The sequence below is a fragment of the Pomacea canaliculata genome, linkage group LG11 (genome assembly GCF_003073045.1).
Source record: "Pomacea canaliculata isolate SZHN2017 linkage group LG11, ASM307304v1, whole genome shotgun sequence".
NCBI lineage: Eukaryota > Metazoa > Mollusca > Gastropoda > Architaenioglossa > Ampullariidae > Pomacea > Pomacea canaliculata.
In genome coordinates, this window is record NC_037600.1 from 11,442,255 (window position 1) to 11,455,294 (window position 13,040).

The 13,040-nt window shown below is 37.4% G+C and overlaps 1 protein-coding gene across 1 annotated transcript; it reads right to left on the reverse strand.

Annotated features, from left to right (window-relative positions):
- Positions 1-175: 175 nt before the first annotated feature.
- Positions 176-8,902, reverse strand: LOC112575742. The gene is made up of 10 exons (XM_025257749.1): positions 7,449-8,902; positions 6,949-7,101; positions 6,462-6,548; positions 5,751-5,927; positions 5,371-5,389; positions 2,562-3,691; positions 2,013-2,171; positions 1,544-1,696; positions 677-856; positions 176-419 (listed from the first exon to the last, which is right to left on the reverse strand). Exons 1-10 carry the CDS (start codon positions 8,535-8,537, stop codon positions 387-389), a joined length of 3,180 nt encoding a protein of 1,059 aa, XP_025113534.1. The 5' UTR covers positions 8,538-8,902; the 3' UTR covers positions 176-386.
- Positions 8,903-13,040: the final 4,138 nt, after the last annotated feature.

Consider the following 13,040-nt stretch of genomic DNA (forward strand, 5'->3'; position numbering starts at 1 on the left):
TCAAGGAATATAAAAAACGGTTTAATTCTGCAGTACTTATGTGTATACTTCTTTTTTAGTGCTTACACAAAATATTTTATTTGCTTAAATAATATTCCGTCAAACTCCTCAATGCTAAAGGAGTATTTCCTCCTCATTCTTCTACTTCTCTCTCTCTTTCACAGTGTGAGTAGAGCAGGGCATAGAGTTTTTAATAACCAAGAAATTAAAGGGAAAAAATAATACACAAATTAATACTCTTTTTGTTTTGCATAGAAAACAGGTTGACGAAACAAATTCATTGGGGCTCTCATTGGGGATATTCAAGCTCAGGTTAGTCACGAACATATTCTTTTTTGTTTTTCTTTGTTTCAGACTTTTTCAGACTTCTTGTTCTCTGATATTCTTCATGTCCTCCTAGATACAGGAAGGGCTGTCACCTGTTGCAAAAAGAATAAGGCATCAGATACAAAACCAAATGATTTAGTAATAAAGAATTTAATAAATCTCCACTCTACAAAAGTTACGCATGTAGGTCAGCATCAGGAAGCGGATAATAAAATGTTTTCCATTTTATCATTTATTAACTGCAGACTTCTGAACATTTTTACGTTATCACAGTTCAAGAGACATTCGTAGTCTCCACAGACAATCCCAGACTCCTCTGTGTAATGTAACATGTACCTGTATCTCTCACCTTAGTCACTGTACTCCAGAGATCAAAGACAGCGAAACAGGGCAGGGTGACACCTGTTGCTGCCACACCCTGGTCCTGTCCATCGATGTAGAGGTGAAGATCGTTTGATGAGTCCACCAGGACCCCGACTCGACTCCCGACTTGAAGCCTCTGGAGACCTTTTCCTATCGGTGTCGACACCTGAAGACAAATACCTGATATCGTTACCTTCAATAAAATACAGGAAAAACAGTAAGTACTTCAGTTTTACCGCTGTCTTTAATTCAAGCATGCCTTATTTCACAATTATTTTTGTAACTGCGTACGATAAAACAGAAATGGTTGATACCTTCCGAAAAAATAATAGGTAGTCGCAAGGGTTATTTATTTTTATCGTGACTTGATGTACAAAGAAAAGAACTCTTGATTTTCGACTAGGGGCTGATTTACTTAGTTCAATTAAAAAATCAGTTAAATTTCTCCAAACGTAATATTCAGCAGCTTCAGGTAACATTTCCACAAATCTAAGAAAATACTTCACTTACATTCTTAAGACACACTTCTATAAAATTTACTGTGAAAAATACCAATCTGATAACAACCTAAATAACCTGTAACTGCTAAATAAATACGTCAACATATTCACATCCGTTACTGAGGTCTATCTTACTGACTTTGTTCTAGGCAAAAACATTTTTATAAAAATTTTGGGAAATAATACAATACTTAATTTTACCTTGTGATTAGAAAAGGAAAGAATATTTCACTAAACCTTTTAGAATGTTTTGTTTAATATAAAGATGAAATAAAGTGAATGATAATCAGTTTTAACTTTTATTGTAGACCAAACCACAAAAGCATATGTACGGACTTGTCATGAAAACTCACAAGTTTTGCCTGGTGTGCGACCAGACTGGGCGAGATGATAACGGAGTCTTTCCAGTCTGTAGAAAACTTTATCACAAGGAGACGTTCAGGAGATATCTTTGTCACTCCTAATAATAGCTCGCTGTTCTCACCTGATATTGTGTCAACTCTGACCTGTGTCAACATCACAATGTCATGACATGTCAGCCTGTGACAGCTGATTAGGGTGTTTACTTGACCTAAACGATGTCTATCTCTGACTAAAGTGAAAGTTGGGACTATAGAGACAGACACTGTGTATTAAGACTACTTAATCCGTTCTCATTAAGCTTTTCTCAAACTTTTTCAACAATGAAAACAAAATAAAACAAAAAATAATTAAAAATGATTTTCTAAACAAATTGCATCACGGTAATTTCTGTAATAAAGCCAGTTTTATTAACATCATCATCATCATCATCACCATCATCGGTCTAGCACAATATCTTACTTCATACAAGACATCCGCCACCATTGCATCACGTGACACGACCACCCCGTGGTAGATGGCATGTGACTTTATCTTCTCCGCGGTCCTGTTACCGTTCGTCAGACGAATGTTGGTTCCGCAGTTGTCGTGGAACACAAGGACTGGTGGCTGTGGGTCCAGCTGTAAATAATGTCCATTTTTTGGTGGGGAAAGTGATATTTATTAATTTATTAAATAACTCGACACTTATAATGTTTGATAATAAATAGTTAAGAAAAAAAGAAATATAAATCCTTCCTAAGATCCAACATTGACTAAACGCGTGTAACATAAGTCCTGACAAGAATAAAGCTCGAAAAAAGAAAGTTGTGGTCATGTTGTCAACGATACAAAAACTTGGTGCGGAGACCAAACTCATCATTATGTTGTCGACAGTTTCTATTTTCACGTAAAAGACTTATGTTTATTAGCTAGAGCACAGTCTGAAAAGATGATCAGAAAACGAGAAAATTGGTATTATTGCTACAATAAGAGAGAAAAGAAAAAAAGAGGTGACACAAAACACTTTACCTTTGTCTTTGTTTTCTGCTGTTCGAATGTCAGTAGCTCTTGTTCTATCCGTCCTACAACTTCTTGACAACTCTCTACACTTGATGAGGGCTTCACCCACACCTCTCCTTGCAAGTCGGCGCTGAGGTCAAGGCTGTTGACCCTGTCTGTCAGAGCCTGTGTCATGTGTATCAGTGCAGGACGTGGTGACACTGACGTCACTCGCGTCACAATGTGTTTGTGTGACGTCACCTTCCCTAGACGGTTGCTCAGGGCAGTCTTGACGTCACGTATGGAATTCCTGATTTGGAGATGTGACGTGCGAGTCTTGTCCTTCAACTTGTTTCGAAAATCTTCCACCAGCTTCTGAAGTCGGTCACATGACTTGTCCACCTGCGCCATGTCTTCTTGTTCACTGACATCAACTTCCTGTAGACGTGACGTCAGCTGACCTATAGCCTGCTCTAGCTTCTGCTCCGCTTCTACCAGAATCTTTGTCAAGTCGTTCAGCGATTTTTGTACTGATTCTGTTTCATCGTCAAGAAAGCTTACTTTCAGACATACTTTGTGTTTGTTAGCCTTACAGGCTCTGCAGACAGCGAGGCGGTGCTCGCGGCAGAAGAACTCCGCCTGTTTGTCGCCGTGGTCAGCACACAGTGCAGGGCGGCTGGCAGCCAGACGTTCAGGTGTCACAGTGCTGACACTCTCCACATCGTGACTGCGAGTCGCCGACATCTTCTTGTGTAGTTGTGCACATGATGAACACATTTTGTCTTGACACTGAATACAAATATTTTCAGCCTTTTTGGTGTCACACACACAACAAAGGTGATCTTTACTCAGCACACGAGCGCTCTCCACCAGCGCTTCCATCACAAAGTCTGTCGGCAGGGCGTCAACAGTGTCGGACGAACTTCCATCTGACTGCTCTACTATAGGACATCTACACAGCGGACACCCAGCTCTAGGTTTTGAGTACATCCAAGAAATGACACATTGTTGACACATGAGATGACCACAGGGTAGAATCTTTGGAGTGGTGTAGTAATTCGTGCACACAACACATTTTCGTTCTTGTGGTTCATCCATTTTGGAATCAAAGCTTCTGCTTATACAAACACAAAGATAACAAAATTTTATGTGGTTCTCATCTGTTGAAAAAAGTGTATTTATATGCAGATTTCAAAAAAGTAAGATTTATTGCATTGAAAAGTGAGGAAGGGCGAAAAGGGAAACACATTTCCTAAAAGACAATCTGATTAGTGAGAACCGCTTTTCTCAGAATTATTTTCTTATTTTTTGATAAGTAAAAGGAAAATACAATAGAGGTAAAAGATAAGAGAAAAGACAATTAATTTTAAAAAAAAGAATAAAAAGGCTTCTTTATTATTTCTTATTAATGATGTAATATTACTTTTCCTTCTCTCTATAAACATTTAAACAGTATTGTTAATTAAGTGAAGCAGCTACTTTAAAAAGTCGTCTGAGCGGGAGCTTCCTTTGTCAAGACCGCTGATAAGGGAGGGAAGTCAGCAGGTAATATAGTGATTCATTTTCCTAGTTCTCTCCCATTGACTACTGTGTCCGCTAGTTATTACTTCGCAGCAAAGGTTCGTTGAGGTTTGTATGTTTGTCTTTCGGACTGGAAATCTGTGAGCCATGATTGTGTTCTATAATACTTAAGTTTCTACACTCCTGATTATAAAGAATTAGAAAGCTCCTTTAATAATCCACGCAAGAAAGTGTATTAAAAAATTGATCCGTACTTCTACTGATAAAATCGTCTACAGATGATAAAGTCGTAATTCTCACACAATGTTAGCGCGACGAGACTAGTCACAGGTAAGTTGATGAATGTCACGTAGATAAGGGGCGTGTAAACATCATGTGACGACCCGACAACAGACATCATGGAATAGTTGTAGTGAACATACAGTGTTTTGATCAAAATATATTATTAATTATTGCTATGATCTTAAATTCATGTAACAAGTAGCAAAAAACCACATTACAGTGTTTACCTTTAGGTTACTCCAAAAAGAAAGTCTCAAAGTGTTCTGCGTTTGAAATGAAGATAGAGACACAAACTGAAGAGGTCCATCCCCTAGAAAGATTGCTTCACCTTTGTTTGTGATACAGCAGACTGCGATAAATACTACAGAGATAGTGATGATAAAAGTAGCTGTCAACGCTAGGGCAACAACTAGGATGTTTGGCTGTTTGCTGTCATTTGATATCTACGTGTACTGTCAATGAATGTACTTTCAATACTTTCTGTATTTTTGTGTGACATGACTATATTCACTTTACAAGCTCGAGTTTTGATTATTTGTAGTGATTGTGTGATTTTAGAAAGCTAGTGAAAAGTAATTTAGTTTGTTACGAACGATCTTATCTAAGCATCCCAATGTTGTCATCTTCCATCCACCACTTGTGTCACTAAAGTCAACATTTCTGACTGGAGTAAACACATATTTTGTCTTCATTAGAATCTTATCTTCATGAGAGATTGTTTGTGTATGTTTGTGTTTTAAACTTCATGATTGATCAGTATTGATTTCATGTGTACACTCTGTAGAAACGCTTAGAGCCGAAGTAAATTTATATTTTATTTATTTTTTTTTATTTGTATAATATGATTCTAATAACACTTACCAATCACTCATTAGCCTTCTATCAATTGAGGAAGATCACTTAACTGTTCCCAGGTCTCAATATTATCAACCGTTTTCTCAACGTGGAATTTTCATTTCATGTGCCTGAGTAGATTGTTGATTGTTCTTTGCTGATCGCTTTAAAAAGAAGACACTATGCTGCTTGAATGACTAACTCTCTGGTGGCAGTGCAGTCTATCACAAGCCACAGCAAAAGCGAGAGATGTGTCACATGATTTTAATATCACAGACCAAAGATCAGTATAAACAGATATATATATAAACAGATCTCTACACATCAACATTAACGGCTTCAGTGTAATGTACTCGGGACTTAAACTGAAATCTTGAAAAAATGAGCTTCAACGCCTGTGGTAACACTGTTTTAACCGTTTTCCTCCAATGAAAGCCTTGTTTAGACAATCTTGACAACAGGAAGTAGCGTCACCTGCACAATAAAAATGAAAACATCCCCTGTCACTTGTGATACTTTTTTTTTTACTTAGAATAAAATAATTTGAAGTTTGCAATTAAAAACAATTAGAAACATGTTTACCTTCAGGACGCCAGGTAAGAGCACGAACACGGCATAGCAGTGCCGAGGAATATCACCTGTGTCGGTGTCTATCTTTTGATCGTCCAAGTAAAAGTGAAGATGATTAGATGAATCTTTCATCACTCCTATCAGCCCTTTTTCAATTGTCAAGTGTCTCCATCTTGAAAGACCGTAGTTCTGTCAAAACAGAAAGGTAGCAATAATAAACTTCGAACTAATTTGTTTGGTAGAAATATTCAAAACTTTTCAAAAGCGAGGACGCAGGAGACAATTTACAAAATAAAAAGAAAGGTTTCAGGAAAAGAGAAAATACAGGATTTTATTTAGAAATAATCGTCGTCTAAATTAGTTATCTCTCCACTCGTCGTCTCGTCATCCCCGTATCTCGCTACATTTTCTGACAGGATGTATCGTGCTCCCTCTTTATGTCGCCATACTCGCCCCTCATGAAACATATATGTTGGACAGATGGTAGTGAGATAGCGAGCTGGGACTGACAATGTTTTAGCATATTTTGGTTTATATAATACTCTATACGATCATACATTTCATGAACTTAATATTATTTAAAATGTTTTTGACCTTTGACCAAATCCTGTCTTTTATTACAGGTCATTGAATAAATGAGGTAGAGAGGCTTGTAAACAAAGGACAATTCAAAAGTCAAGCACAAGGTAATTTTACATTCGTAAAATAAAAGGTTTGAATTACTTTTTGAAGTGAGTCAAGTTTGGAGGGTTTAGTTTCTGTTATTCCATAGTACACGAAACCTTTGGACATAGTTTTGTCTACTCTGACCTGCACACACAAAGGTAAAGTGACAAATATTTCTCTGTTTCACTACTGACTTGGAATTACCTTTAAATTAATTAATCAGATACAGGTACTTCGTTTTCTTAAATGCTGGTTTTTAGAGCTGGAAATAGCTCTAGAAAAGATGGTTATTTCTATTTTTCTGTTATGAGAACTTTTGGTCATTGACGCAAGAACCTGTTGCATCTTTGATAATGATAATGATGTCTACTAACGTTTTTTATTTCAGTGATTAATTATTTTACTACACGTGCATTATTCATTAAGGATGCAAAACTGCATATTTTTACATTTTTTTAATTTTAGAACATTATGGTAATTAATTTTATTGCTATTGCATCATCATCATCATCATCATCATCATCATCATCATCATCATAATTACCTGATATAAAACGTTTGGCTCTACCGGCCGACAAGATGCCACTACTCCAGGTCTTGCAAAATAAAGTCCATCATTTTTCTGTCCTGCAATTTTCTTGTCTAAGATCAGTGTACTGAAGATGCCAGAATTTGCATGAAAAGCCAGGTGTTGCCTCTGCACACAATGAAAACAATTTTCCTCATTTAGGATAGGATCTTGAACTTACCCATAGTAATATATGTAATAAGTATGAAAATAAAAAATATATGTATTTATATTTGCTTAATCGGGTCTCATTAGACCGATAAGACATTGTATCTGAGTTGTAGTTTTAAGAAAAGACTTTAAGGAAACCCTTCTTTTAATCTGACTTTAAGAAAAGTTAAAAGATAATATGATAAGGTAACAGATTTTGCTTTAATTAACAAGAAAAAACCTAGTTACATACACAACAGAGGCACAGACCGTTTCTACAGTTTTCTTTGAGGAGAAATAATAAAAAAAAGTCATTTTTATTTTACCTGAAGATCGCTTTTCATCCTTCCCAGCATTTGTAGGTCTTTCTCAATGTGTCTGACTATGTCTTTATAGCAAGTTGTATCTAGGGAAGGATTAGCCTGGACATCAGCTTCTAGGTCAGCATCGATGTCAAGGCTGTTGACCCTGTCTGTTAGAGTTTTGGTTGCGTGTATGAGTGCAGGACACGGTGCCACCGATCGGACTCGAGCCACAATATTTTTGTGTGACATCACGGTCCCTAGTCGCCCTCCAAGTGAGGATTTAAACTCTTTGAGTGATGTCCTGACTTGCGAATGGGATAAACGGCTGATTTCCTTTAATTTGTTTCGAAAACCTTCCACCAGATTGCGAAGACGGTCACATACAGCGTCTACCTGTGACACGTCGTTTGCTTCACTGATGTCCACATCCTCCAAACAATTGTCCACCTCAGCCATCGCCTGTTCCACAAGCTTCTCCGCCAGAGAGAGTCTGTTCGTCAAATCAGTCGTTGAAGACTCAGCTGACTTCATTTCTTCGTCCATTTCTCTCATTAAGGAGCAGTTTTTGTGTTTCATGAAGCTGCAAAGTAAACAGACAGCGAGGCGGTGGTCGCCACAAAAGTATTTCGCGTGTTTGTCGCCGTGGTCAGCACACAGTGCAGGGCGGCTGGCAGCCAGACGTTCAGGTGTCACAGTGCTGAGACCTTCCACATCGTGATTGCGAGTCGACGAAAACTTTTTATGAGCCTTGGCACACCCTGAACACAACATGTCCTGACACTGTATACAGATAAACTCCGCACTGACACCATCACATACACAACAAACAGGATCTTTATTCAGCACACGAGCGCTATCCACCAGCGCTTCCATCACGAAATCTGTTGGCAGGGCATCGGCAATGTCAGCTGAACTTTGACCTGGTCGACCTTGTTTCTCGACTATAGGAGATCTGCACAGAGGACATCCAGCGTTAGGTTTTGAATCCATCCAGGAAATGACACATCCAAGGCAGAGAAGATGTCCACATTGTAAAATCTTTGGTGTGGTGAAGCCATTCATGCAGACTGCACATTCTAACTCCGTCGGCTGAGCAGATGATGACGCCATCTTGGAAAAGAAACAGTCAACAGCAGTATCCAAATTAGAAAACCGAATAGAAACTACACTTCAATAACTTTAGATTGGACCTTTTGCACTGTCAAAGGACTTAAAGTGACTTGTGGTATGTATCATAAGCTATGGTGTTAGTACTTGCAGCTTGAAATTCTTTAACCTGAAAGCAAAAGAAATCGTGTCGTCCATCAGGAAAGCCTCCTCTGTGTGTAAAAGCTTCGACACATCCCGGAATGTCCTTTCCAAAACGGCCAGAGGCTAACACAAATTTTGTTCAGGGAGTTTCTGAAACCTTTAGAAGACTTTTTCTTTAAAGAAATCGAAGGTGAGCTCTACTACACCGGTGCAAATAAACGACCCTTCATTGGAGAGATCGAGATTGTCACATACCACCTCTTATCATATGACCTTAGTATCACCATGACCTAATCCAAGCTGTCAACTAAACCTTACACAAGATTCCGGGTTAGCAGTTGAAGATAACGAAAAATGGATCAGATCCGAGCACATTTCTAGTACAGCCCAACCTTTTCTTATATCAGAAGTTATAAAAGAATAAAAGAAAAGGAAAGAACGAAAAAACTAAATAATTATTACAACCAGCGAACCCAAGTGCCTTTATCAACTTGGTTTTATTTATTTTTAATACTGTAAATAAATTCAAGGCAAAAACGTTTTTTGTAAAAATGCATCTACCATCTATTTCAGGGCCATTGTCACGTGATGATGCATTTGTTTGGTTTGTTACAAGGAGTGTCTTCGCGTCAAACTTCATATTACATGGTCGCCTGGCAACACGACAAGGTGGCCCATTTCCCCACGCTGCCCTCCCAACTGTCTTCCCCATATCCTGTAATGTACTCATCCCTTTCTTCCATTTCCTGCGTCGTGAGTGAACGAAGGTGAGTAACCTTTTCGAATAGCCACCCGGTGCATGTGTACATGCACGACCCCTGACCTTTCTACTAAGATAACAATTAAAAAACTTGTATTATTTGATAACGTCGGGTAGAAGTGATGTTTGAAGACAATTACTGTAGAAAATCTATTTTCTGCTTTTAGTGTGTTTAGTTACTTGTGAGGGCAAAGTTCTGATTAGAGCAATTAGAATAAAGACAATCGTGAAGTGGGGGATTAATTAAGCTGGCAGCACAACCGTCTGGCTGCGCCATTCAGCAACCGGTGGCCAGTTTCATCTTCCTTCGTCATCCGTTTCCTGTCCATAGTAAAAAGTTGCCCCTGGTTCGAAGCCCTTTACGGGATAAATAAACCAACTTTTTTAAAACTCTGGAGCATGACGTTAATTGCTGCTACGAATTATATACTTGTCCTTAGACGAAAAAGAATCCCAGAAAACATATAGAGAATAAACCACTTTCAGAGGAATACGTACGTGTAAAATGAGGTAACAAGAAAAATATGTTATTTACCCCAGATAGCATGGCAACATTTTGAAAACAATTAAAATTTGCTTACATGGAGGTAATAAGGAAAGTTTTAGATGAAACATTTTAGAAGCAATTTTTAAAAAATTTACCAAAAATCATGATGCATTTAAAACTGAAACATGTTTAAAACACTTTAGTATTAAGAAATAAACCATTTAAAACACAACTGTTTAATAAATGTTTTATAAACATGTAAGAGTTATCCTCTATCACTGCGCGTCATAAGGCCGCTGATGACGTAATTTTTTAAAACACCTCAACAATTTTATTCGCGTATCTTTGCGGCGTAGATACTGACAATCCTCACAAAAAAGCATTCTTAAAGGCTTTGGCATATTTGTCTTATTGAAATTTTAAAATAATTTTAGTTTATCAAACATCTATGCTACGTAACTAAATATTTGCTATTCTTCTTGTGGATGCGTGTACTCCCATGATTCCACGCGGCGCGAAAATTTTCTCTGCTGCTTACGACACATGACTGTGCGAAAAACATTAGGTTGTAAAACGCTGTATACGGTGTTCTAGTACAACACAGATTTAATGTGTGCTTATTAGGTGTGATTTGTCAAAGTATTCTTTTTTGAATAGTGCGCTCGCACATATTCTAATACGTTAAGGCAACTGAAAGCTCAAATCATGGCGGCCTACTGGACGAAACGGAGAAGAGTAAATAAAATTGTAGAAGCAGAGTTGGCAGAACCGAAAGAAGAAAGACAGATCTGTTTTATACACACACAATACAAACAATGGAGGGTGAGTATGCACTTTACACATTTTCCATTTATTATTATTGTTATTATTATTATTGCCTTCGTACATGTACGTGTGTTGACGCCACTACCATTACAAGTTATGTACTAACTGCTTGTATTTTTGATTCATTGCTGTTCCATTATCTATGGCTGAAAGTGTAACAGGACCACTTTATTGTTTAATCATTTTGTTTATGATGTATATTTGTTTGTGTTTTATTTTCTTAAAATTTCCTTCATGGATTATAGTTTAATAACATTTTATTTTTATGGCATCATAACATTGCATACCAGAGAAGTAGATTGCAGTCAGTACAGTCATGTCAGCTTAACAGTAATTGCTTACTATGTTTCCTTCATTCACCATAATTCCTTAAGTATACAAGTTGGACATAAGTAAATGCAGTCATAATCTCTGGACTAAATATGACAGATAAATTCAAAAGTTTAACTCACTGGCATGAAGACAAAAACGTTAGCCTTTCTGGGAAGGGTTCTTGAATGATGGTTTATTTTTTTCAGTACACAAAGATCGCAGCAAAATGGCCACCGAGTAAGATGACAAAATATGTGAAGAAGGGAACTCTGCCAGTTAGATGTACCTGGACTCTGCATGATGTTTGCATTTCGGATTCAAAGGGGTACTTTTATACTGTTTGTTCATTGTCATATATAGATGTATATTCATAGATTGGACGTTGCATCAGCCTGGTTAATATTGTTTTGGTCAGTCTATTGATACAGTTTAAAAGTATTGTTCTTATTTTTTTTTTTTTAAACTTTGGGATATTGTCTGTCTTTCACATAGACCTTGCTTCAGGTTTATTGTGGTTACAGACTGGAACATACAGCCATATGACCATTAATATCTAAATGCTCTGTGGTCTCAGTGAACAGACTGATTTTTCATGTAAAATTTGCACAGTATTGTGTGGTAAAACAGTGCATGTCATTATTCAGGATGTATTTTATAACTTTGAAAAGAAATTGCCTTTTCAGAGGAGTATTAGGTTGTCAGATTAGCAGTTGTTAATAGCTAGTATACACCAGATCTTGAAGCAACAGATGTTTCTTGTTTGAATTATAGAATAACAGAGATCAAGGAATTCAAAGGTTTGGAGAACACCTGACAAAATCAGCACAGATTCCCATTATTGTAATTTTTCGAAAATGCCCAAGTGCTGTTAATGGGGCATCTGTATGAGTCCAGTAATTAGAACTTTTGTGGTCTTGACCCATGAAATGAGATTGGCTGTTTAGCAATAACCACGGCAATCCCAGTTCGTCATTTCAACAGTTCATTACAATTTTTCACGAGGGTAATATTGATATTATGATTGGTATAGCATAGGAATTTTTTACTATTTTATTCTTCAATCTTTTACTTAAGAATTTCTTAAATTTTCAGAACTTGTCATTTAAATGCACACTTCTTAATATTTGGTATGCTTGTTAATTATATTAGGGCGAGACAGCTCACAAAAGAGATCAGTACATCCAGCAGCACCACTGACATACTCGCTACAACCAAAAGTGATAAACAACCTTTTATGCCCACAGGTGAATGCACTAACCACCAGAATATTGGCGTCATCATGTGAGCACCCCTGTGGCCAACATATTGATGCTCTGCAAAGAATACAAGAGGAGACAGACCTAAAACTGCAGCAGTAGAAGGCGGTATCCGGGGAGTTTCTAACGAAGGTAATGCAGAAAATTTTATATTATGGCTTTTTGCCTATTCCATTTTGCTGTGAATTCCCTTTCACAATCTGATGTCGCAGATAGTGTTGGTTACTTACTGCTTCTCAACCACCATTGATAGGCTTTTACCCATAGTCAAAGTATTTGAAGGTGAATTGTCAATCACAGTGCTATATTCATGCTTTTGCAGCATTAGTCCAGCACATTCTCAAACAAGGGACAAACTTAAAATTGATTCTCCACGATATGCTGAATCATTTGACTGCTCTGATAAGCAAAGACAAACCTGCTCCAGCACTCTGGCAGGGGCTGTTAGAGCTGCAAGGATGCCTTAATGATGACTCATAAATTACTTGTATGTAAAGCAGATTTCATTGAAAACAGAAAGACATGGGGAAAAGCAGAAGCACCATGGAACTTAAACAAGATGTGTGGTGTGAGACTTTTTTTTAGTCTGTTTTTAAACTGTAAACCTAATAACCTTTAATATACAAATCCCAATTTTTCCATCTTTATTATCTTCAGAAGCTGTACAGAAGAACAATGGGTGCATGGAGGCTTCAGATACATCATCGAAGAGAGCAGCAGCA